The sequence below is a fragment of the Aquarana catesbeiana genome, linkage group LG02 (assembly GCF_042186555.1).
Source record: "Aquarana catesbeiana isolate 2022-GZ linkage group LG02, ASM4218655v1, whole genome shotgun sequence".
Taxonomy (NCBI): Eukaryota; Metazoa; Chordata; class Amphibia; order Anura; family Ranidae; genus Aquarana; species Aquarana catesbeiana.
Window position 1 is genome coordinate 754,348,159 of NC_133325.1, and position 27,593 is coordinate 754,375,751.

Here is a 27,593-nt window from a genome sequence, read left to right on the forward strand (position 1 = left end):
TATTGGTGTAAGCGCTACATGAACTGTTGAGGCACGCAGGCGCCCGGTCTATGCTTTGGTGGGAAAGTAAATGGGTAGTTATATGTGTTTGGTCTGCTATGTGATATCCATAAATTGAACTTTATTACTGGTTTGCGTTACAACATTTCAGTCACAGATAGGAACAGTGTAGTGTCGCGCAAGCCACACCCCCCTCCCAGTAATTTCCCCGCCCACGGTCTCCCTGTTTTTAGCAGTAATGTTGAGAACGCGCAAACCACGCCCATTCACAGCGATTCCCCGCCCACGGCCTCCCAGTTCGCAGCACTGGCAAGGGGACGCGCAGACCACGCCCCTCCGCGGTAATATCTCCACCCACGGTGTCCCCGTTTCTCTCAGGCGGATGACGTATTCCCGTCACCTAATGGGGTGACAACGGCGCCGTCGCCCGCTCTCCCTCCACGGACGGTTCTAGCTGCCCCGGGGCAGCTGAGGAAGCGTTTCTAAAATGCGGTAAAGGCGAAGTAAAACCGGGACAGGAAGGAGCGAGACGCAGCGAAAGAGAGGAAGGCCGTGCACGCGCGCGCCTCGTGTGCTTTCGCCTAGCGTGCCCGCGCACGTCGGCGCGTCAAGTGTGTCGGAGAGTCCCCTGGACTGGGGAGAGGAGGAGGTTTCGGGAGCCATGGCGACCAACATAGAGCAGATCTTCCGCTCCTTCGTGGTGAATAAATTCAAGGAGATCCAGGAGGAGGGAAAGCTTACCAGGTGAGCGGGAGGCCGGTGTGGTGGCGTTGGAGGGGTGAAGGGGAGGGTACGCTACACCGAGGCCTGGCTTGCGGCCTACCCGGGGTTATCGGGTTGCTGTGTGGCCTGCAGGGGGGTAGGCAGGCCTCGGTGGAGGCGGGGATGTCGGTCGGATCAGGCCCCGGCCTACCCTCCCCCCCCCTGGGCTCATGTGGTCTGTGTTTTATTTATAGAAATCTAACAATAAAGGTGTAAACCTCATAGAGAGAGCGTTCTCTACAGGCTCAGGGAGGAAGTGCACAGCCACAACATTCCATGGTGCTCTGACCTCATCACATCTATGTCATGGTTACTACATCCTGCCTTGTGTCACCCCCCAGGATCGTGTTTTTACGCTTTTATTTACAATTTTACCTCCCCTGTTCACACCGATGCAATTTGATGCGAGACGTGACGCCGTTGCAACGCACGACAGCACTAAGCATGAAGAATTCCGTCATTTCCATTATTGGGGTTCCTTTACACTTGCGGTCAGGGGGGCAGTAAAACTCTGCAGGTGAGCCACAGTTTTACCGCTTCCTCTTAACCTGTTATCAACCGCGCTATAGTCCCATGATGGCCACAGATTGTAGGGAGGTGTCATGGCTTCCTGCGCGTCCCCTATAGGGTGCATCGGCAGTGATCTGTGTTCAGGGTAAAGAGACAATCACAGGAGCTCTTTACCACGTTACCAGCTGTGTCCAATCACGGTGTAAACAGCATTTGCCGGTTATCGGCTATCCTCTTCCTACGCTGTCCTCACATGAGGAGAGCCGATAAACGGCAATCAACACAGGGGACATCTACGCTGATAATCAGGGCAGCCTACTAATCAGGTCTGTTAATCAGTTCCCGCCAATGTGGACTAATCAGGGCTGTCAATCAGTGCCCACCAATGCAGCCTAATCAGGTCTGCCAATCTGTTCCCACCAATGCAGCCTAATCAGGTCTGCCAATCTGTTCCCACTGGTGGTGCCCACCTGTGCAGCCCAGTCGGTGAAGGAGAAAAATGTATTTACAAAATTTTATAACTGAAACTAATTACTTTTTTTTTTTCAAAATTTTTGATCTTTTTTTTTCTTTAGCTTAGCAAAAAATAAAAGAACTCCATTTGTCTGAAAAAAATAAATTATACAAAGTCCATGAGTACGGTGTTGAATGACAATTGCGTGGTCGGTCACGCAAAGTGCAACAGCACTGAAAGCTGAATATTGGCCTTGACAGGAAGGGGGTGAAAGTGCCGGTAGGCAAGTGGTTAAATTGTACGTTATCCCAGCCTTTCATATTCCTGACATGTGGCTGCTGTACCATGTACTTTATGTAAAGTATTCTGTTCTCTTCGTATTGCTTCCTTTGTGTGAAATCCATGGTGATCTTACCAACCCCTCTGCTTTTCTATTGCAAACTGATCACACTAGGCATGAGAGCAAGCCCATCCCAGCGTGGTCAGTTTTCTAATTTGTTTTACTAGAGAGCACAGCCTGTCTGTCCTACAGAGGTCAGACTTGTGCTGACATATTTCTCACCCTTTACAGGGAACATCAGTGTACATCTGTTTCTCTGACTCCCGCTGACACTCCCCTCCTGCAGTCTCCAGCTCTCTAAGCAGCAGAGAACAGAGGTTGTGTGATCACTTTATAAATGCTTTCTTTTTATTTATTTAATTTTTTTTTACTTATAATGTGTTGAACCACTTGGCCTCAGGTTTTATCCCCTTCAAGACCAGAGCATTTTTTTTGCTGTTCAGCACTGCGCTACTTTAACTGGCAATTGCTCATCATGCAACACTGTGCGCAAATGAAATTTATATCTTTTGTTTCACAAACGCGGCTTTCTTTCAGTGGTATTTGCTTACCGCTGGGTTTTTTATTTCTTATTCTATTAATGAAAAAAAGCCAAAAATGTTGAAAAAAAAAAATCTACTTTCTGTTATAAAATATATCCAACAACATAGATATTTCTTAGGCCAAAATGTATTCTTCTACATAACACTGTTTATGGCAACACAGGTATAGTTCTGATTAAGATACTAATCCACACACTATACTAGTTATGGCGGTGATCAGCAACTTATAGTGTGATTGTGATAGTGTGGTGGGCAATCTGGCACTAACTGACACTGGCTGGGTGGGACACTGACAGTGATGTAATACAGTTATCAGTGAGAATACTGTATTAATGGCACTGGCTGGGAAGGGGTTAACATCAAGGGAATACCTGTGTGCCTAACAAGTGTATTGTGTGCTGCTTTTAATAACAGACCTGTCTGCTTTTTCTCCCTGAGCTTAGAGTTTATTTCAGGGATTAGATGCAGGCAGATTACTGAGTTCTGTGTGTTTGTCAACACAGAACTCTGTGCTGTGATTGGACACAGCTGATCAGTAGGTTGCAGCCAAAGTCATTGGCTGAAATTTGCTGACAAATTTTTGTTGTGTCCAATCACAGCACAGGTCTGTAAGTATTGTGCGCATACACACTGCCAAACCAGAAAGTACACCGCGACCTATGGGTACGTTGCAGTGCCTGGCTATGCCGCCAGCTCACAGTATATCTACTGTGAGCGGGCGCCAGGCAGAGATAGATAGTGACAGACAGCCCCTGTCAGTGATAGATGGGGTGTATCTGGCACGCAGGATCTTGAGGTTCTTAAGATAAATGAGTGACAGTGAAAGGTCTGTAGGCAGGACTGGCCACACCTTGCTGCGATACCTGGAAGTAACTCTCCGGGGAGATGTCAGCCGCCGGATCGGTGAACGATGACCTCTGCGGGGGCTTTGATCTCAGGTAAGTCATAATGAGCTAATATGCTATGCATACTAGCTCATTATGCCTTTGCCTTGCAGGTTTTTACTTTTTTTTTTTGAATTTTTTCAGCAGGCTTACAACCACTTTAATGGGGAGATATGATGGGTCAATGCCCCCCAATAGGGCTGATGAAATATAAAAAAAAAAAAAAAAAACACACCAAAAAAAAAACACACTGACACCGTCCACTCCAACCCCCCCCCCCCCCCCCAAAGTAGAGAGCATTGTTTAAATAAAAAAATAAAAATATATATGTGTGTGTATATGTGTGTATATATATATATATATATATATATATATATATATATATATATATATATATATATATATATATATATATATATATATATATATATATATATATATTATTCTCTGACTGTAACAAAAGAAAAATACCTGACACATGTGCCACTAAAAAAAAAGTATCGGTACTTGGTCTTAAAAGTGGTAAAAAAACACCTTGCATTTCTATTTTAAACTAAATGTTTTTTTTTTCCAAGCTGTGATGCAACTGCCTACCATGCGTACATTTTTGGTGCGGTGGGGGTCAAAGCAGGCGGGGAGTAGACGTCATAAGGCACCTCACCACCTTTTAAACACCAACCAAGGATCGTTTACAAAGTGATAACACTAGTCTAAATGAGCCTTTGTTCACTTGTGTGAGGCTCAAAATGGTGCATAAGCTTCTTTGGGGCAGAATTGTGAATTTTTGGCCTCATGGACTTAATGGGAGCATCTAAAAAATGTCTAATGACAAAATGTAACATGCTAAACTCAAAAACGCATTTTTCAGTTTACTTATCCTGATTGTAAAAGTTTGTTGTTTTACAAAAAAAGAAAAAATGTTATACTTCTCTGCTCTGTCATGTGTTTTGCGCAGAGTGGCCCGATCCTCCTTTTCTGGGGTGTCCCGGCATCGCTCCTTGCTCCTTCTCTTCATCGAGTGTCCCCACGGAGAGATGCTTTCCATGGGGGCATTCATGTGGGTGCGCTCCTGAGTCCTGCTGCTGCGTACATTGACACGGACAGCAGGACCCGCCCCGTGTCACTGGATTTGATTGACAGCAACGGGAACCAAATGCTCCTGCTGCTATAGATCTTTCCATTGAGGACCCAAGACATGGGCTGGAGCTGCTGTGCTCATGCTTGTCACTGGAACGATCGGGTTCAGGGGGCACACGTGGGGGGTAAGCAATATTTTTGAGCTATTTGTCAGGGTAACGGCTAGTGTTGGTGCTTCAATCATCCCGGCACCATGGTTGGTATGGTGTCAGGATGATTGAAGCTCATTATTTCTATCATTGCTTTGTAATATAAAAAGAAATAGTTCAACTCACCATAATGCAGAATCAGTGGGTGCCTTAAGCTTGTCACTTGTCACTTGCCACCGTCGCTTGTCACTTGCCACGCTGCCTGCCACCAGATGGGGATGGCGCTTGCCACGCTGCCTGCCACCAGATGGGGATGGCGCTTGCCACGCTGCCTGCCACCAGATGGGGATGGCGCTTGCCACGCTGCCTGCCACCAGATGGGGATGGCGCTTGCCACGCTGCCTGCCACCAGATGGGGATGGCGCTTGCCACGCTGCCTGCCAGCAGAATTGGGGTGGCGCTTGCCAAGCTGCCTGCTAGCAGAATGGGGATTGCCAAAGTTACCTGTCTGCCACCCAAAAAATAGTAGTTTGTGACTAATTTACATATAAAATCTAGTGCAGTGCATGGTATGTTTTCTTTTAGTAATTCAACCCCATTGTGTCCTTGGTGTAGCATTGGTTACTTGGGTTGATTTACTTAAAGTGGTTAAGGCAGAAGGTTCTTTATCTTAATTAATTCTATGCATTAGGATAAAAAAAAACCCACAGCATTTCCCCACTGAGCCCCGTCTTTTTCCAGCGATGTTGTACGAGAGACTTAGATGTTCTTACTCTCCCTCCTCGTTGGTGAGACAGCAGCGACGCGCCATTGGCTCCCGCTGCTGTTAGCCAATGAGGAGAGAAAGGGGCGGGGCCAGGTTGCGACTCTGTGTCTAGATGGACACTCGGAGCTGCGGCTCGGGTGCCCCCATAGCAAGCTGCTTGCACTTGACTGGAGGGAGGGGCCAGGAGTGCCGAAGAGGGACCTTAGAAGAGAAGGATCTGGGCTGCTCTGTGCAATGGCAGGTTAGTATAACATGTTTGTTATTTTTAAAGGATTTTACTTTAGTATCACTTGAAAGGCAAATAGACTGCTCAGTTTGCAAGGGAATTTCCCTCAGAGCTTAATGAATGAGGTGGAGCTCTGCTGATTAACATCATCCAATCATGTGCATACAGAAGTGCCTTTTTATTTTCCTTGCACATAATTGCATATTCTAAGCAAACTGAAACCTCAACCTTCATTGAGCTCTGAGGCAAATGCCCTTGCAAAGTGACGTCCCCCTGTATTTATGATGGAGCAGCATTGTCACTTTAGACTGCTCTCCTAATTTGGACTACAAGCACGTCCCCTCTCCTCATCTCCATTACATAATGTAGATTAGGGAATGGGGGGGGGGGGGTGCAGTTTATGGAAGAGTAATGGGAAAGCCGATAACGTTGTTTGAGATTTCAGCTCACATGAAGTCACAAACACTGTATCAACCAGTATCAGGGTCAACAGGTGTTACAGAAAAATGTGTTAAAATGTAAAATGAAAACTAATGCAGACACCATTGGACTTGTAAGCTGCAATATAGTAAATTTTTTGTTCTGAGGTTTAACCCTTTCATGACTAAGCCTATTTTTGAAATTTGGTGTTTACAAGTTAAAATCCGTATTTTTTGCTAGAAAATTACTTGGAACCCCCAAACATTATATATATTTTTTTAGCAGAGAATCTAGAGAATAAAATGGCGATTGTTGCAATATTTTTTATCATACGGTATTTGTGCAACGGTGTTTTAAACGCAAATTTTTGGAAAAGTGACACTTTCATGAATTTTAAAAAATCCAAACAGTAAAGTTACCCCAATTTTTTTGTATAATGTGAAAGATGATGTTACGCCGAGTAAATAGATACCAAACATGTCACCCTTTATAATTGCACGCACTCGTGGAATGGCGACGAACTACGGTACCTATGAATTTCCATAGGCGACGCTTTAAAAATTTTTTACGGTTACCAGGTTTGAGCTACAGAGGAGGTCTAGGGCTAGAATTATTGCTCTCGCTCTGACGATCGCGGCGATACCTCACGTGTGGTTTGAACACTGTTTACATATGCGGGCGCGACTTCCGTATGCTTCCGCGTTTACAACGAGAAGGCTGGAACAAAGCCGCTCGCAGCTTCGTTCCAGCCCGCCCCCAGCCGCCGAAGGCAGCCGAATGGACACCGGGCCTCCCGATCGCACGGGAGGCCCGGTAACAGCGGCGGGAGGGGGGATGTCCCCTCCCGCTCCTCCGGTATAACAGCCGAGCGGCTTTTAGCCGCATCGGTTGTTATACATGGGTAGCCGATCGCCTGCTGTAAACAACGGTACCGGGATGATGCCTGCAGCTGTGGGCATCATCCCGGTATAACCCCGGAAAGCCGAGTACGCATATCTGCGTACGGTCGGCGGGAAGGGGTTAAATATTCTTTAGTGGTTCAAGCACATGGGTGTACAGTTTGCTGCGTTCATATCATAACCTATTTCTGGATCTGAACACATCGGTATTGTTATGGGTCCATAAACAGCTTGGATTTTTGGTCTGCAGCCTGCTGGTTGCAGGAAAAAAAAATCGCTTCATTTCCCCCATCAACAGAGTCAGTGTTGATGGGGGGAATCCCTCCTGCAGCCATATTTTGTTCTGCCTGCGAGGTGCCATCCTGGCCAGCAGAACACAATGATTTCTGCTAGCTGCCGGCAATAGACACATGTAAAAAATCCAATAGGCTAGTTGTAACTAAGTCAATTTAAGGATTGACTTGGTTACAACCACCCTGCCCATAGATGGATCAGACTTCGTCTGGTCCCTGATGAACCAGCCAAGATTTGATCCATCTATGGCCACCTTGAAACTAAACTAGAAAAATCTGCACTTACATTATGCTTGTAAGCATGTAAACATTGTGCTAATGTTTACATGTGTGCAGCAGGGATGGGTCCTATACATCAGTTGCTGCTCAGTTTTTTTTTTTTTTTTGTAAACATCAGTAATGGGTAATCCACGCATAGTGACTGAAGCAGAGGTTATTCTGAGTCGCCGCTGCTGAATACACACTTATGTTTACATGTTGAGCCTGACTGAGTGATTCATGCAACGCAGGTGCAGAGTGGCCTTGGCCTTAAGTCATTCAGAATAACTGAAGAGCAGTGTTAATTTCGTTGACTAAAATATTTTTGTCGACTAAATTGATACTATTTTAGTCAACTAAAATACAACTAAAACGAAAACGATTGAGATGACTAAAATGCGACTAAAGCTAAAATGGCATTTTAGTCAAAAGACTATGACTAAAACTGAATTGAAATTTGATGTCAAAATTAACTCTGCACTACCACATATATATGTAGGGGTCATCTATTAAGATACTAAAAGAGAAAAAAAAACTAAGAAAAGGTATTTAAAAAAAAAATTCATAATATTTAATGTTGGTAATATATTCATGTAATATGTGCAATGGCATTACAGCCAATAAAGTTTTTTGGGCTTTTTATATTTTCAAGTTGTACTTTTGCTAAATAAACAAAAATATTGCTTTTTGATATGTATATAGACATTCTATATTGCAACTGCTAAATCTGTGTCTGTAGTGTATTTTCAAACCTTAAAGCGGAGGTTTGCTGAAAAAAAAATATTAAAAGCCAGCAGCTACAAATACTGCAGCTGCTGTCTTTTAATATATAGACACTTACCTGTCCAGGGAGCCCGCGGTGTCGGCAGCCTAATCCGATCTCGGCCACCGCCATCCTCGGTAAGGGAATAAGGAAGTGAAGCCGTGTGGCTTCACTTCCTGGCTCCCTACTGCGCATGCTCGAGGCAGCTGCGCATCCTCTCAGGTCCCTGCTGTATTCTGTGTCTCACAGAATACAGCGGGGGAGGATGGGGTAGGCGGCGGAAGTGGCGTAGGTCACCGCAATCACCGCGGTGATCTATGCCAGGAAGTAGGAGCAAATACCTGTATTAGACAGGTATCTGCTCCCTCCTCCCCCCTGAAAGGTGCCAAATGTGACACCCGAGGGGGGGAGGAATCCAAAAAGTGGAAGTTCCATTTTTGGGTGGAACTCCACTTTAATACCATAAATAATGTTATTCGATTTTTACTCTAGGCGTATATAATGACTTTGAAAATTCTAAAGAAATGCTTAAATAATGCATTACAATTTACTTAAACCTATTCGGGTTTTAGTCGACTAAAATGTACTGGAGGTTTTGGTAGACTAAAATACGACTAAAAGTAAAATGGCATTTTAGTCGAAAGACTAAATCGAAATTTGATGTCAAAATTAACATTGTTGAAGAGGGGGTCATCCTGTGCCCACCACCACGTTAATGACTTATTTAGGGCCGACGGGTAAACTGTGCAAATCAGCGGTGGTTGCGCAGAATGTACGTTAATAAGGAAATAAACACTTATATCTGTCTGAGTTGAAATGCAGTACGGAGCGGACAACTTCTTTTTACTCTACCAGCAAGATCCTGTATAAATAGTGTATAGCTGTGTGCATTAGGCCTACAGCTTAAAGAGGAAGTAAACCCTGAAGGGTTTTACTTCCTCTTTTGTTCCCCTCAAAGTAAAAGCCTAAGGGCCCTTTCACACTGGGGCGGCGTTGGCGGTAAAGCGCCACTATTGTAAGCGGCACTTTACCGTCGGTATGCGGCCGCTAGCGGGGCGGTTTTACCCCCCGCTAGCGGCCGAGAAAGGGTTAAAAGCCACCGCAAAGCGCCTCTGCAGAGGCGCTTTGCCGGCGGTATAGCCGCGCTGTCCCATTGATTTCAATGGGCAGGAGCAGAGTATATACTCCGCTCCTTCACCACTCCAAAGATGCTGCTAGCAGGACTTTTTTTTTACCGTCCTGCTAGCGCACCGCTCCAGTGTGAAAGCCCTCGGGGCTTTCACACTGGAGACAAAGCAACGGCACTTTTGGGTCGGTTTGCAGGCGCTATTATTAGCGCAATAGCGCATGCAAACCGCCCCAGTGTGAAAAGGCCCTATTGGACTAGTATGTATGGAATACTAGCCCATTATGTGCCACGTACCTGCAAACGAAGCCTGCCATGTTCCCGCTGGTGGCCGCACCCATCTTTACCCCTCTTCCTTCTGGGGCCGTCGACTCCGGCTCTGTGACTGGCCAGAGTCGCGTGACGTCACTCCCACCCATGCATGCCTGAGCCACCGGTCACAGCAAGGGCCTTTTATAAAAAGGCACGAGCGTATATGGTAAATATCTCCTAGACTGGTTAAATATCTCCTAGACTGCAGGTTTGGGAGATATTTCCAGTACCTACAGGTAAGCCTTATTATATACTTACCTGTAGATAAAAGTGGTGTAACTAGGTTTACAACCACTTTAAATAGAGTGTAAAGTCTAGTTTAAAAAAAAAAAACCTGTTGTACTTGCCTCTGTACAGTTGGTTTTGCACAGTGCAACCCGGATCCCCCTTTTCTTGGGTCCCTCTTTGCTGCTCCTGGCACCTCCCTCCTTTTAAGTGCCCCCACAGCAAACAGCTTCCTATGGGGGCACTAGAGCCGAGTCACAGCTCTGTGTGTCTATTCAGACACGGAGTCCTGACCCATCCCCGCTCCCTCTCTCCCCTGATTGGCTGACTGACTTTGACAGCCGTGGGAGTCGATGGCGTGGCTGCTGGGTCTAAGCCAATCAGGAGGAGTGTCCCGGACGGCTTAGATGTTTATGGACATCGCTGGAGAGAGATGGGGCTCAGGTAAGTAATTAGGGGGCGTTGGGAAGGCTGCTACACACACTTTTTTTTTTTTTTTTTTTTTTTTTTTAATCTTAATGCATAGAATGCATTAAAGTGGATGTATACCCAAATTTTTTTTTTTTTTTTTGATGTCCTAACGTAGAGTATAAGATTTCCTATCATTTGAGCCCTGTCTTGCCACAAAGAGTTAATCCATCTCTGAGCAATCCTCTTTTATTGTTCAGTGAGAGAAATCTTGACAAACTGAGAAAAACTTTGTCAAATCCTCCCCCTTGCTGTGAGTGACAGGTGATTTACATCTCGTGCACTAGCCTAAGACACAGGCATTATTTTTTAATTCCCTCCCCCACTCCTTTCTTCAGCAGCTCTGCAAGGATTGGCTGTTCCACACCTCAGCATGATTTGGAATACTGAAGTCATGTGGTTACTTTCCTGTCTTTTCACTGGATGTTAGAGATCATAGCAGAAGTTCAGTGTAAGAAATACACAGGAGAAAAATGCATATTGACAAGGGGAGTGTAGAGGTGGGCGGGGAGTCTACTGACATCACGACTCCACCCACCGAGCTCCAGACAACAGACCCACCCACAGAATCTGCAGTTTTTCAGCTCTTATAACAGACAGAGGGGAGACATTTGACAGGTAAAGATACATGCAGGAGGCGTGTATATCCTTATAGATAACCCCTATGGCAGTAGTTTAGAAAGGATGACATTGGGTTTACAACCACTTTATGATAAACCTTCTGCCTTTACAACTCCTTTAAAAAAGTGTTTGTTTTCTTTTTTCCTTTTTTACTCCTCATGCACACTGAATGTTTTTACAGCTGCCGTTTTTGGCTTCAGGTGTTTTTTCTGCAGCCAGTAAACTCCCCAGCATGTTATCCTATGTATCCATGCACACACAGGCTTTTATCAGCAGTTTTTGTGGGGTTTTTCCAGCCAGAAAGTGCCCCTGCCAAATAGTGGGTTTGAAGAGAGTTTTTCAGCTGTAAAAATGTGGCTATTCAACGTTTAGGAGTGTTTTGGAGCCATAAGCTTTTGTGGGAGTATAGTTTTGCTAAAAAAGTTAACGCCTAAAAATGCTAATGAAAAAACGCTGCAAAACTCACGTTTTTAACGCAGCATGCTAAAGCTACTGCCGTTTTAATAACGTCCAGTGTGCATGCTGTCTTTTAACCACAATGCCGACCAGCGCACGACAATGTACAACGGCACAATGGCATGGCTGGGCAAATGGGTGTACACGTACGTCCCTTTTAAATCGCGGCATTGTGGGCGCGTGCGCCTGTCGCTTACTCCGTGACCGTGCCAGCGAATTCGACGTCCACTGGGGGCCCACAATCGTTTCACGGAGCGGCAGAAAATCATCATTGCCTAAATATAATTCATGCAGGCTTGTCTAGCCCACAGAGAATCAGAAAACGTGAAGTTCAATTTCCTTGATTCACATAATTCTCCATGGATCAGATAGATCTGCATAGATATAATTCAGTCAAGTTGAACAAAAATATATGATTTTCTGTTTCTCCTGTTATTATTTGAATAAATGCAGAAATGTAAAAACCGTGTTGAAAGAACACATTAATTGCTTGTTGGGACGGGCAATCTGGGGTGGCTGCTGCAGGACATTCACACAAGTGTGTTTGAACAGCTGCAGCCAGCAGACTGTACAAATCAATGACAGGTGCCACTGCTGTTCTCATGTAACTGCTTATCCCTGAGGTTTTTTCATGCAATTAGTGTTTGACTGGCCCTGGGTGCGAACAGTTTGCACCCAGCTACCTGTTTTCTGGCCAAACATGAACTGACTGCAATGAATAGACTAGGGCTGAGACAACTAATCGATTAATCGACAACTAATCGATTAATCGACAACTAATCGATTCATCGACAACTAATTGATTACTATTTTCATAATCGATTAATCGGCCAGTAACATAATGGGATTGAAAAAAACTAAAACAAGCCCTTTATAGTACAAAAAGAGCAAATAATCGCTACTGTAGATGTTACTTTCACTGGCCCTGGGTGCGAACAGTTTGCACCCAGCTACCTGTTTTCTGGCCAAACATGAACTGACTGCAATGAATAGACTAGGGCTGAGACAACTAATCGATTAATCGACAACTAATCGATTAATCGATCCATCGACAACTAATCGATCCATCGACAACTAATCGATCCATCGACAACTAATCGATTACTATTTTCATAATCGATTAATCGGCCAGTAACATAATGGGATTGAAAAAACTAAAACAAGCCCTTTATAGTACAAAAAGAGCAAATAATCGCTACTGTAGATGTTACTTTCACAGTTCTACAGTAAAAAAAATGAACCCCTTTCAGTAGTGATTATCTGTTTTTTTTGTACTATAAAGAGCTAATTTTTAGTTTTTCTTAACCCCATTATGTTACTGAACGTCTTAGACCTGGTTCACATCTGTGTTTTTTGGTGCTTTGGTGCAGATCAAAAGCAAACTGCCTAGGTGTGTAGCGAGCCTTATTCTGGCCACACAGATCAATTTTCAAACGAGAATATTCAGACGTCACTGTGGTTGAAAATGAACGTCGACTTGACCCCACTAACGATTAGAAAATTGAATGAACGTTCTTAAAATGAAATTTTTTTTTTTTTTTTGAAGGAAGACATTTCATCTCTGAGTCTGATAATATTTATCAGATTCACTTTTTAATAGTATGTACAGTATATCTCTTTAACAGTTTATACAGTATATCTCCTCTAATAGTATATACAGTATATATGTCTTCTGTCTGTTATTCTCAGAGTGGATTAGATATTTTGCTCCCTAACCATGCTTCTATACATGAAGGTAAAAAACCTGTGTGCAGCGCCCTCCCAATCCTAACCTGAGCCCCCTCCGATCCAGCGACGTTCACTATAGTTGTAAAGAGTAGTGAAGGGGCACTAGTGATAAAGTGATGTGAACACAATAACATCGTATAATAACTAATCAATTTCATGTACAATTGTAAAGTGCAACATGTTCAATATTGATGTGAATAAAGTTAGATAATGAAACAGTCCTTTGTAAAGTCCATAAATTGTTCAATGATGAGTTTTGCCAAAGTGACATTTTAGTTATTATATGATGTTATTGTGTTCACATCACTTTACCACTAGCGTCCCCTCACTACTGTTTACAATTATTTTAATTAGCATGTCTACGCTTTAAGGGGAGCAGCTGTACCAGTTGTTATATTTATACTAGAGCTGCGCGATTCTGGTCAAAATGTGAACTAGAGGTCGACCGATATGGGTTTTTCTCTGGCCGATGCCGATATTTAGAAATCGCGGTGGCCGATGGCCGATATATGATGCCGATTTTTTTGGGCCGATATATTAGGCCGATTTTTTTTTTTTTTTTTTTCTTTTTTTTCCCCCTTCATCTCATAAAATCTAACAGTTAGACCCCTTTCACACAGGGGCGTTTTTTTAGGTGCTTTTGGGCTAAAAATAGCGCCTGTAAAGTGCCTGTAAAATGGCTCCCCTGCAGTATCCCCGCTTTCACACTGAGGCAATGCGCTGGCAGGATGTAAAAAAAAGTCCTGCAAGCGGCATCTTTGGAGCGGTGTATTCCGCTCCTCCACCACTCCTGCCCATTGAAATGAATGCGCACCGCTGCCGAAGCGCCTGCAAAGCGTTTCGGCAGCACTTCAGGGGTGCATCTAACCCCTTCCTCGGCCGCTAGCTGGGTTATAAGCGCCCCGCTAGCAGCCGAATAGCGCCGCTAAAATGACGGTAAAGCGCCGCTAAAACTAACTTACCGTCAACGCATGGCCGCTCCAGTGTGAAAGCAACCTTAAGTAATAGGTGATACAGAAATTTTTTTACATTTAATCATTTATTGAACAAAACAAACCTCCAATCAGTTCACTTGTATGTATAATTTAGATTAAAAAAAAAAATAACTACATCTTAAATATTAAATACACAAAAACAGGTAATCAAAACTTTTGGACGAAAAAAAATGGGCTAACTTTACTGCTTATTATTATTATTATTATTTTTTTTTAATTCGTGTATTTTTAAAAAAAAATTGCGTTTGAAAGACCGCTGCGCAAATACCGTGTGACATAAAATATTGCAACAACCGCTATTTTATTCCCTAGGGTCTCTGCAAAAAAAAATATATATAATGTTTGGGGGTTCCAAGTGATTTTCTAGCAGAAAATACAGAATTTTTACTTGTAAGCAACAAATGTCAAAAAAGATTTAGTCTTTAAATGGTTAAACGGAGAAATTCTACACACAGAGTTCAGTCTATTGATAAAAGAACCCAAAGTCCCGCTGAAGTTATAATTGGCTTTTTTTATCAGCACAATCGGTGATGCCGATTTAAGTAAAAAAAGCCAAATATCAGCCGATATATCGGCCGGCCGATATATTGGTCGACCTCTAATGTGAACACGATCTTTTTGCTTAGAATAAAGATCACAATTCTCACGGCGTAAAATCTTTCACATTATACAACAAAAAATTGGCTAACTTTACTGGTTAGTTTTTTTTTTTTTTTTTTAATTTGTTAAAGTAATTTTTTCCATAAAAATTGCATTTGAAAGACCGCTGCACAAATACAGTGTGACATAAAATATTGCAACAACAGCCATTTTATTCTTTAGGGTCTCTACAAAAATAAATAAAAATATATATATAGTATGTTCTAAGGAATTTTCTAGCAAAAAAAAGATTTTAACTTGAAACCAACAAATGGCAGAAAAAGGTTTAGTGTTAAACTTTCCTCATTTACACACTGAAGTCTATTCCTTTGACAAATTGTTACAATGTTTAGACTTAGTTCCACTGCTAAAGAATGTTGTGATACTTGGAAGACTGCCCTTTTTTCTTTTCTTTTTTTCTTCCCTTCTTTTGAGGGCTGTGGCTTCAGCAGAGCATAGAGAATTCTCTGCATAGAAAGAATTGGGAAATACATTTGTCAGGATCGCAACGGGGAAAAAAATCGCGATAATGATTCTTGGCTATTAATCATGCAACTCTAATTTATACACTTAGTTTGTTGTAAACTCTACGAAAATAGGGGATTGGCGCTGTTCACTGATAAAATATTAGTAACAAACTCTCACTCCAAGGGAAGAACTGCGCTACGGATCTAAATAAATAAACTAAAAACGGTGAAAAAAAAGTGTGCTTCAATATGTATAAAATGGTATGTGTATATATCCACGAATAAAACTAAGGATACCAATAAACATACAAATTACTTGAAGTGAAAAAAATAATAAAAATAAAAATATCTCCAAAACAAATAAAATTAATAATCGATCAAATATACAACAATAACACAAAACCCAAAAATTATTAATATTAAAGAGGTGTATATAAATTGTGCCCTGAGAAAAATCGGTGATAAACAATCCAAAATGGTGTTATACCAATTATGTGTATTGGCAATCTAGATGGTGATCAGTTGAAAAGTGGAACAAAAAAATTTTTTGTATGCATTAAAAATTGCAATCACATACCACGTAGAGCAAAAATAAAAATAACATTTTTTTTGAAAAATAAAAAACTAAGACCCAGCATTAATAGTCCGTAATTTCAAAAAAGTGTCTGTGCATACAAAAATTACAAGAGTGTCAAAAATGTGATGCATATATCAAAAAAGTGTCCAGTGCATATAAAAAATCCTTGTGCAGAAATCTAATGTGTCTCCAAATGGTTCCGGATGTATCCGTTCAGATTGGTATGAACCGTCCTATATGGAGCCCCCTCTAGTGTCTCCACTCACCGGAACGCCTAACCCCTGCAGGGGTAATAGGCATGTAGACGTAAATCCGATAATCCAAGCGGTCGATGTCCCCTTCACCGCCTCCTCTCCACTTGTGTCAGCAGTGTGATCTTAATGGTATCCGCTGGGATAAAATTTCATATACAGGGAGAAGAGAAGAGCCTCATAGCATGAATCCAAAGATAACTTTTATTTGGCTATCAAAGCTTACATTAAAAACTCCAACAAAAAAAACAAAAAAACAAAAAGACTGGCAGCTCTCTGCCGGCTGGCTCCACGCCAGAAGCCTCAGACAGTGCAGTGGTAGCAGCGTGCGTTCCAAGGCCCGTCTACCAGAAACCGGAAGTCAATGGCATAACCATAAAGTAAAGGGACGTATGCGTACCAAGTGGCCTACGACTTACGCGTTTTGTCATCTGAGGCGCTTTAGATGACGTCTTGACGAAACGCGTAAGGTGTGGCCACTTGGTACGCATACGCCCCTTTACTTTCTGTTTATGCCATTGACTTCCGGTTTCTGGTAGACGGGCCGTGGCACGCACGCCGCTACCCCTGCACTGTCTGCGGCTTCTGGCGTGGAGCCAGCTGGCAGAGAGCTGCCAGTCTTTTTGTTTTTTTGTTTTTGTTGGAGTTTTTAATGTAAGCTTTGATAGCCAAATAAAAGTTATCTTTGGATTCATGCTATGAGGCTCTTCTCTTCTCCCTGTATATGAAATTTTATCCCGGCGGATGCCATTAAGATCACACTGCTGACACAAGTGGAGAGGAGGCGGTGAAGGGGACATCGACCGCTTGGATTATCGGATTTACGTCTACATGCCTATTACCCTTGCAGGGGTTAGGCGTTCCGGTGAGTGGGGACACTAGAGGGGGCTCCATATAGGATGGTTCATACCAATCTGAACGGATACATCCGGAACCATTTGGAGACATATTAGATTTCTGCACAAGGATTTTTTATATGCACTGGACACTTTTTTGATATATGCATCACATTTTTGACACTCTTGTAATTTTTGTATGCACGGACACTTTTTTGAAATTACGGACTATTAATGCTGGGTCTTAGTTTTTTATTTTTCAAAAAAATTTGTATTTTTATTTTTGCTCTACGTGGTATGTGATCACAATTTTTAATTTTTTGTTCCACTTTTCATCTGATCACTATCTAGATTGCCAATACACATAATTGGTATAACACCATTTTGGATTGTTTATCACTGATTTTTCTCAGGGCACAATTTATATACACCTCTTTAATATTAATAATTTTTGGATTTTGTGTTATCGTTGTATATTTGATCGATTATTCAATGTATTTATTGTTTTGGAGATATTTTTATTATTTTTTTCACTTCAAGTAATTTGTATGTTTATTGGTATCCTTAGTTTTATTTGTGGATATATATACATACCATTTTATACATATTGAAGCACACTTTTTTTTTCACCGTTTTTAGTTTATTCAGATCTGTAGCGCAGTTCTTCCCTTGGAGTGAGAGTTTGTTACTAATATTTTATCAGTGAACAGCGCCAATCCCCTATTTTCGTAGAGTTTACAGCATTTGGACTTCACCTAGTAGTTTTCCTTTTCTGGGGGGCTGCAGTTCATATAGGTGCCTGTCCTGAGCGCGGAATATCAATATATATTATACACTTAGTTTGTTGGCACAAGGTTTTTTCAATATTCATGATAGCTTTGGCTGGATACTGGCTGTTGGCTCCTACTGCTGTCAATCAAAGCCAGTAAGCCAGTGAGGAGGGGGCAGGGCCCAGCTGCAGCTTTTTGTGTCTTATGGAGGCATAGAGCAGCAGCTTGGGAGCAAGCGTGTAGCGGTGCCCCCATGGTAAGCAGCTTTCTCTGTGGGCACTGCTTGAGGGGGAGGAACCAGAAGCACCAGCGAAGGACCCAAAAAGAGGTTCAGGCTGTTCTGTGCAAAACCACTACACAGATCAGGTAAGTATAACATCTTTGTTATGTTAGAAAACAAAACAAAGCCTTACTGTGACCGCTTCACTTACGGTGATCAATTTTACCCAGTAGGTGACTTGTACAGGAATTGTGAACATACCTAATATGGAACCTTACTTTCTCAATCCACACTGACTATTTTTAATGTTTATGGTGTTTATTAGTAAACAGATGAGAAAGTATGATATTTACTTTTTTTTTTACATCTCTTCAGTTAGGCCCCTTTCACAATGGGGTGGTGGGGGCATCGGTGGTAAAACAGCGCTATTTTTAGCGCCGTTTTACCGTCCTATTTGCGGCGGTATTCGACCGCTAGCGGTGCGGTTTTAACCCCCGCTGGCGGACGAAAAAGGGTTAAAACCGCTCGCATAGCGCGGCTGTAGCCGCGTTATTGCCGCGGTATAGCCGCGCTGCCCTATTGATTTCAATGGGCAGGAGCGGTGAATACACCGCTCCTTCACCGCTCCAAAGATGTGGCTTGCAGGAGTTTTTTTCTTCTGACAGCGCACCACTTCAGTGTGAAAGCCCTCGGGCTTTCACACTGAACAAACAGTAGAGGCTGTTTTGGGTCGGTTTACAGGCGGTATTTTTAGCGCAATAACGCCTGCAAAAACCGCCCCAGTGTGAAAGGGCTCTTACATCCTGGTTTCTAGCCTAGGCAAATTATGTCATACATTCCAGAAGTCTGAAGGAGAGGAGGGGTTTTCTCAGCCAAGCACACCTTCTTGCCTGCTTGCTTGAGCTAAGGAAAGATTGATTCCAGGGGGTAAGTGCTACATGAATCTGCTCCTTACTTAAGATGGCTACATTTATAAATACTAGAGGTTTTCAAAGTAATTTCTCTGAAAAATAAAGCACGGAGCCATGGCTGGATGGGCGAGTTTGCTTTGAATATTAAAAATGAATTAAAATAGCGTGTTTGCTTTGTGATGCTCAGATGCAGTGTAGTTCCGCTTTAACTGTTCCATGTATAGAAAAACCACCACATTTCTGGTGAGTTGAATGCTTATTCTATCTGCTGGTCATTTTGATTCCTCCCACCGGCTTGCGCGTTCCGTGGAGACTTATGAGCCACCAGATGGAATGCATTGTCTGGTTGGGGGGTAGGTATTCTATATGTGAAAATGTATACTTGCAGTAGCTGGGGGACAGATGTGGCAGCTTTTCAATTCATGGGCTGTGAGTTTTTCATTCTGTTACTTGTCACTAGGGTAATGGTGACCCTGTAAAGCACTGTGTATTCTTGAAGCAGAACTTCACCCTAAAGGGGAATTTCTGCTTTATGCCCTCCTCCCCCTTCCTCTTCTATTTTTTTTTTTTGCTCTTGTTTTGGGGGGTGCTGGGCGGTTACCAGGTTTTGACTGGAACGCGCTCCCTCTTCTGATAGGATCGCAGCAGTGATTCACTGGAAGTTCTCCTAACGCCCCTGCCCGCACCCTTCTTGGATAGAGATACGTACCATTCACAAAGCACAATGCAGCAGTGTTTGCTGCTGACTTCTTTTTTTTTTTTTTTTTTTTTCCCCCAAAAGGCTTAAGAATCACTTTAACAGTTGCCCCCTTTTTTTATTTATTTTTTTTATTTGCTTTGCTGCAACCTAGTGCTTCTGTATTCCTTTCGAAGGCTCTACGTGCATTCCAGCAATGCTGCATGCCCTTTTCCACAGCGTGTTTCCTGTGACAACAGTGGACCTGGCCTGCATTATGTATGTTGTCTTCTGTAGAAATCTGTGTAATATGATAACAGACGGTGCAGTTGGAACGTTGACAAAGCGCTGTAATCTAGAACATACCCTTTAATGCAGGATCACTAGGTATTATTTTCATGAAATCTGTATATTTAAAGCGGGAGTCCCGCAAAAATTTTTTTCTTTTTAAAAGTCAGCAGCTACAAATACTGATCACCTGTCCCTGAATCCAGTGGTGTCGGCACCTGAGGCCAAGCCGTCCCTCGGTCCTCGGCAGCTGCTGCCACCATTCTCTGTGAGGGAATCAGGAAGTGATGCGATGCGGCTTCAATTCCTGATTCCCTACTGCGCATGCATGGGTCGCGCTGTGCGTCCTAACTGGTCTCCACTATCTCCTGGGACCCATGTGTGTGTCCTAGCAGACAGTGCGGGGGGACAGGAAGAGGCATAGACTCCCGTGGGAGTCTATGCCGGAAGTGGGTGCAAATATCTGTCTTAGACAGGTATCTGTACCCCCCTCCCCCCTGACACCGGATGGGGGGAGGGTTCCGAAAAGCGGAGGTTCAATTTTTGTGTGAACCTCCGCTTTAAAATATTGAAAATAACTGCATATGTGGTGGCATGGGATAAAGTCCCTCCTACGTAGTTTAGGTAAATTTTTTTTTTTTCTTTTACGCACACGTAAATATCTTCATATTTGGCAAAAAAAAAAATTACTTAAACCCCTGGGAAATTCTATATTTTCTGAAAGCAGAGGCTCTGTAGAATAAAAAGATTATACTTGAACATTTTTATTTCACATGATATTTGTGCAATTGTTTATCAAAAGCAAATTTTTAGGAAAAAATATAAGATGAATGTTCGTGCAAACACACGTAATATAATACCAATTATTTGGTAAAATATAAAAGATGAGGAAATAGAGTAAATAGATACCATGCATGCTAAGTCTTAACCACTTCCGGACTGCCCGCCGTCGTTATACGTTGACTGTTTGAAGAGGGGTATCGTTGTTATGGCAGCAGCTAGCTGCCATAACCCCGGTATCCTCTTCTTCAGTGGGCAGTCTGCTTTCAGATAAAAGTGGTCTCTGCGGCGGATTTGCAGCGAGATTACTTTTAGCTCCGGTGCCCCGGTAAGCGGCGGAGGCGATCGCATCCTTCTCCCTGTTAGGTATGGAGATGACTGAGGGGAAGATGGCCCCCACCCATCTCCCATACCATTGCAGGGCAGAAGTGATGTCAAAACGTTACTTCCACCCATAGCTCTTAAAGCAACTTTTTTTTTTTTTTTTTTTTTTTTTTTTTTTTGCATTTTAGTGCATATGAGATCTGAGGTCTTTTGACCCCAGATCTCATATTTAAGAGGTCCTGTCATGCTTTTTTTTCTATTACAAGGGGTGTTTACATTCCTTGTAATAGGAATAAAAGTGAAACAATTTTTTTTTTTTTTTTTTTTTATTTTTTAAAAGAACAGTGTAAAAATAAAAGGTAAAAATAAGAGAGAAGAATTTTCTTTTAAATGCACCACCCGTCCCGCCAAGCTCGCGTGCAGAAACGAACGCATACATGAGTAGCGCCCGGATATGAAAACTGTATTCAAACCACACATGTGAGGTATCGCTGCGATCGTTAGACCGAGAGCAATAATTCTAGCCCTAGACCTCCTCTGTAACTCAAAACATGCAACCTGTAGAATTTGTTAAACCTCACACATGGAGATTTTTTTCTTTTCAAATCTTTTATTTGAAGAGACATGAAAGCACGAAACGCAACATCTTCAAGTACATGCAAGAGGGACAATGACATCGAGTGAGGTAAACCAACATAGCATGGCAGAGACAGTGTTTCTAGGTACAGGTAAATGACAGGACGAGCATACATACTGTCTAAGCTATACTTAGTGCTATGTATACATGCAATAAAATTAAAATTCGTAAAAAATTCATAATGTCTCATAAATCAATATCAATCTTGATAGTAGTGCTCCAGTGTTACAATGTCACCGTGCTTCTCAATAATTCTTATTGCTTGTGCAAACCATCACCAGCTATTTAATCTGCTCACTTCAAGGATAAGTCAGGAAGACTCAAATGAACTCTTTATTTTCACTACCCAAACGTCTTTTCTTTCTCTCAGGACTCAGCTGTTCAGTTTCTCCCTTTCACGATCTCCACTCCACCCAATGCATCCCTCACAGATAGGTGGTTGTTCTCCGAGATTATTCAGCTGTTCCTCCACTTCAAGGGACTCATGTATCATGTGATCAAAAACACAGCCGACATAGTGCTCTCTGCTATAAAACTTTTATTCAACCACTTCCAGCCCACGGACGTCATAGGACGTCCTGGGCTTTGGGCGGGTATATCTGAATGATGCCTGTAGTTACAGACATCATTCAGATATTGCCGGTTTCAATCTCTACACCATAGGAATGATCATAGCGGCCGTTCCGCCGCTTGATCGTTCCTATGGGAGGCGAGAGGGGACGCCCCCCCCCCCCCCCCGCCGCCCTCCGGTGCTTGCTCCGACTCACCGTTACGATCGGTAAGGCGGAGAGTGGATCCGCCGGTGCCGGATGTAGATCATAGAGATTTCCGGCGGACCAGATGGTCCCCGGAGTCTCTATGATCGTCGGAGGCCGGGCGCGATGTTATGACGTCACTCCCGGCCTCTCCATTCAAAAAAACGGCGCTGCTTCTGCTGGGAAGCGGCGATCGTTTTATTTTTTTTTTTTATTTCAGGCTTCCCAGCTTAGTGGTGAGATATGGGGTCTTATTGACCCCATATCTCACTATTAAGAGCACCTGACGTGTCATATTGCTATTACAAGGGATGTTTACATTCCTTGTAATAGGAATAAAAGTGATCAATTTTTTTTTTTTTCAAAATAAAAATTTTTGTCAAAATAAAAAAAATATAATTAACAATAAAAAAAAAATTTTTTAAAGCGCCGATGTCCCCGTGTGCTCGCACGCAGAAGCGAACGCATACGTAAGTCCCGCCCACATATGCAAACTGTGTTCAAACCATACATGTGAGGTATCGCCGCGAACGTTGGAGCGAGAGCAATAATTTTGGCCCTAGACCTCCTCTGTAACTCAAAACATGTAACCAGTAAAAAAATTTCAAGCGTCGCCTATAGGGATATTTAAGTACCGAACATTGGCGCCATTCCACGAGCGTGTGCAATTTTGAAGCGTGACATGTTAGGTATCTATTTACTCGGCGTAACTTCATCTTTCACAAAATGCAAAAACACTGGGCTAACTTTACTGTTTTTTTTTTTTTTAAACACAAAAGAGTTTTTTTCCCCAAAAAAACGCGTTAGAAAAATTCCTGCGCAAATACTGTGTGAGATAAAAAGTTGCAACAACCGCCATTGTATTCTCTAGGGTCTTTGCTAAAAAAACATATATAATGTTTGGGGGTTCTGTGTAATTTTCTAGCAAAAAAATGATGATTTTTACATGTAGGAGCAAAGTGTCAGAATTGGCCCGATATTGAAGTGGTTAAAACCCCGCTAAAAGAGGACACTTACTAGATATTAGGGCTGGGGAAAAAATCGATTTAAATCTTGAATCGAGTTGAGAGGTCAAATCGATTCAAAATTTAAGCAAATCGATTATTTTCGTTTTTTTTCTTTTCTTTTTTCACTGCGGCGGTCGTGAGGAGCTGCGGGCAGGAGCTTTTAGGCGAGGCTTCGGCCTAGTCCGCGAGGCCGGACACCGCGGACTAGGCCAAAGCCGCGGCCTCGCAGCTCCTCACGACTGGCGCGGTGTCAAAAAAAAAAAAAAAAAAAACTTGATGTGAATAGAGTTGTTGTGTTTTTTTTTTTTTTTTTTAAGAAAATCTCTCAGCCCTACTAGATATAAAAACAAAACTCGCTTGTTACATGTATTGAGAGCGTCTGCTTGCTCCCCACTGTGGCTGCACAATGTCAAAGGCTCTGATCCTCTCCTCTGCACATGTATCGACCTCTGAATGGTCTTCCTCCAGTAGAACCTGAACACCACGCCGTCCGATTTGTGAAGGAAATTAGCAGCTACACGGCTGCCGCATCACTTTCGCTTTGAAGCTGCTTACTGCAGCAATCGGCTTGTGAATAACGGTTAATAGTATTAAACCCAAAAGCAAAAAATTTAAATATTGCAGCTTACCAATTCTTGGATATGGTGACTGCTTCAGGTTATGTTCACACCAACTGCTGCGTAATGGCCGAGATCAGCGCAGTGATAATGCTTGCCAAACTCTTGGCGCATTGCACTTGTCCATTTTTATTTTTAAACAAACTTTATTAAGATGTCACGCAAACATCTCAAAGTTCAACTGCTGGCCGTACAGCGCCGTGGATCTGCCTTGCTCTGTGCTGGAAGAAAGTACACCACTGCAACTTAGTGCTGTGAACCAGGCAGATGAGAAGACGAGGCAGTTTGCCTTGCGATGCAGTGGGACTGTGCTGGAACAGCTGCCCAATGCAGTCCCACCACATATGGTGTGAATGGGCCCTTAGTTTGGTTTATTAAGGCTGCATTCACATCTGAGCGTTTTCAGCTCATAAAATGCCTGAAAAACGCCAAACAAGCAAAATCCAATTTATTTCAATGGCACCTGTTCACATCTGAGCGTTGTCACCTGAAGCAAAATGCCTGAAAAACACCCTAAGCTTAAAAAAAGAACATGAGCTTCCTTGGAGCAGATTACAGGAGTTTCTCTGCCTTTTACATTGGTGACCTGAAGAAAATCTCAGTAAAAACGCGCGACTTTGAAACGCTCAGGTGTGAATTCAGCCTTAGCCATTTCTACTTTATTTTCACCTGGTGATCCAGCCAAGTAAGTCTGTTTTTCAACTTCCTTTTAAGAGACTAGCTAAAATTTGAGGGTTGAGACAAACCATTTAACACTGATAAATAAAAGCTTACAATGGTTGGCTTTTATTCATTTATGTAAAACCTTTATCCCTAAAAAAAAAAAAAAAAAAAAAAAAAAAAAGCTGCAATTATGTAAAAATTGTTACCTGGAGTTCAGCTTTTATTTGTTAGTCAAGTCCCTCTAAATTTGCCTGTACATTTAATACAACTCCCTCCCCAGATTAAAGCAGTAGTAAACAGCCACCCCCCCCCCCACTAAACAAACTTGCAAGACAATAGCATAATGTGCTAGTATGCATTGCATACTAGCACATTATGAAATGCTTGCATTAGAACAGTGTTTCTCAACTTCAGTCCTCAAGGCTCCCCAACAGGTCATGTTTTCAGGCTCGCCATTATTTTGCACACGTGCTTTGATCCGTTTCACTGCCTTAGTAATTACCACAGCTGTTTCATCTGAAAACATGACCTGTTGGGGCGCCCTGAGGACTGGAGTTGAGAAACACTGCCTTAGAGCGAAGCTTCCGCAGCTCGCCCGGTCACCGCCAAGGGGATGACTTATTGCCTCTGTGTTTCTCCTGGGTTTGCGCGATCCGGCGCTGTGAGTGGCCAGAGCCGCGTTGATATTGCATGCACGCGGGAGTTCTCCGTTCTGGCACCAGCCGCTGGACCTTCGGCGCGAATGTGCTGCTGACATCAGCGGCTGCATGAAGGGTGATTTATCTCCTAAATGGTGCAGGTTTAGGAGATTTTCATTTTACCCACAGGTAAGCCTTATTATAGGCTTACCTGTAGGTAAAAATGACGAAGCGGGCAATACAACCGCTTTAACATTTGATCTGTTTAAGGGTGGCTGTCTTGACCCTCCATAGAGTATGACCACCCAAATATAGGAAGTGTTATTGGCTAGATCATTAGGTGAAAATAAAGAACAAGGAAAACAAATGCAGCCAACGCATTTACAAATCGGTAAGCCACACTATATCAATTTTTATAAAATTTTTTTTTATGCTTAATACAGCATTAACCACTTGCCGACCGCAATTTGTATATGTATGTGTTTGTGTCTCTGTGCGGTTTGCAAGTGGTTTACTGGGGTAATCAAAACTGAAGATATCAACCATAACCCCGGTATCGTTTTTTTGCAGCCAGCTTTCTTATAAAACTGGTCCAAACAGCTCATGGACTGTCTTTTCCCGCTGCTCCCTGGTGTTTCCGCCGGTTCGCCCGAGAAACATTCCGATGGTGCGGCCAGCTGCTCTCGTAGGCGATCAAAGAATCTCCTCTGAACTTTTAGCACCAGAGAGACATCATGACATCACTTCCGGTCCAGCCTGGAAGTAAATCTTTTCTTTTTTTTAACCACTAGAGGACCAACCGCCGCAGTTATGTTGCGTCAGGTTGGCTCTCCTGGGCAAATCGCCGTAGCTGTACATTGGCAGCTTTAAGACCGGGGGGGTGCAACTTTGGAACCGATGCGCGTGCCTGGCGGCCGCGATGTCCGCCGGGCACCCGCGATTGCTCCTGAGAGACACAGAATGGAGATCTGTCATTGTAAACAGATCTCCTTTCTGGCAGGAGAGATGAGACAGATCTCCTGTTCGTAGCCACCCCCCCACCCCCCCACAGTTAGAATCACTCCCTAGGACACACATTTAACCCCTTGATCGCCCCTAGTATTAACCCTTAACCTGCCGGTGTCGTTTATACAGTAGCAAGTGGCTATTTTTAGCTCTGATCGCTGTATAAATGTCACTGGTGTCAAGTGCCCGAAGTGTCCGCCACAATGTTGCAGTCCTGATTTAAAAATCTCACATCACCGCCATTACTAGTAAAAAAAAATAAATAAAAATGCCATAAATCTATCCCCTATTTTGTAGACGCTATAACTTTTGCGCAAACCAATCAATATATGCTTATTGTGATATTGTTGGGAAAAAAAATTAGCAGAATACATATCTGCCTGAACTGAGGAAAAAAATAGCTTTTTAAAAAAACAATTGAGGATATTTATTATAGCAAAAAGTACTTTTTTTTTTTTTTTTTTTTTTTCAAAATTGTCGCTCTTTTTTTGTTTATAGCACAAAAAATAAAAAACGCAGAGATGATCAAATGCCACCAAAAGAAAGCTCTATTTGTGGGGAAAAAAGGACGTCGATTGGGTACGACGTCGCACAACCGCGCAATTTTCAGTTAAAGCGACGCAGTGCCTAATCTAAAAAAATGACCTGTTAGCCTCCTGTTTACCCTTGACTATTCTTGATTTCAGAAAAAGGGGCAGTGCAAGGTAAATTTCTTTATGCCCTAAAGGCCAACTGCACTGGTGCATGGCTTCTATGAGGTAGAACATGAAGTGGTTGTAAAGGTAGAAGGTTTTTTTTCTTAAACTATTCTATGCATTAAGATGAAAAACCTTCTGTGTGCAGCAGCCCCCCTAATACTTACCTGAGCCCTATCTTGAACCAGCGGTGTTCCCGGAGTGTCTGGCTGGCTGAGACTCCACTCCTTATTGGCTGAGACCGCAGTGCTATTGGCTCCCGCTGCTATCAAAGTCAGTCAGCCAATGAGAAGAGAAAGGGGGCGGGTCACGGCTCCGTGTCTGAATGGACATATAGAGCTGTGGCTTGGCTCTGGTGCCCCCATAGCAAGCTGTTTGCTGTGGGGGGCACTCAACAGGAGAGAGGGGCCAGGAGTGCTGAAGAGGGACCCGGGAAGAGGCAGATCATAGCTGCTCTGTGCAAAATCTGCACAGAGGAGGTAAGTAAAACATGTTTGTTTTTTTATTTTTTTTTTGTTTAGTTAAAAATAACAGACTTAACAATTGCATTAAGGACCAACCAG

At 42.9% G+C, this 27,593-nt stretch overlaps 1 protein-coding gene across 10 annotated transcripts in view; it reads left to right on the top strand.

Annotated features, from left to right (window-relative positions):
• Window positions 1-306: 306 nt before the first annotated feature.
• Window positions 307-27,593, top strand: part of SON (SON DNA and RNA binding protein) — a 169,111-nt gene continuing 141,824 nt past the window's right edge. For all 10 annotated transcript variants that reach the window (XR_012241795.1, XR_012241796.1, XR_012241797.1 and 7 more), the window contains exon 1: window positions 307-744. Coding sequence is in view for 6 of the 10 variants with exons in the window: in XM_073617170.1 (XP_073473271.1) it covers window positions 662-744 (83 nt within the window). In the remaining 4 variants the exon portion in view is untranslated. The remainder of the gene's footprint in view (window positions 745-27,593) is intronic.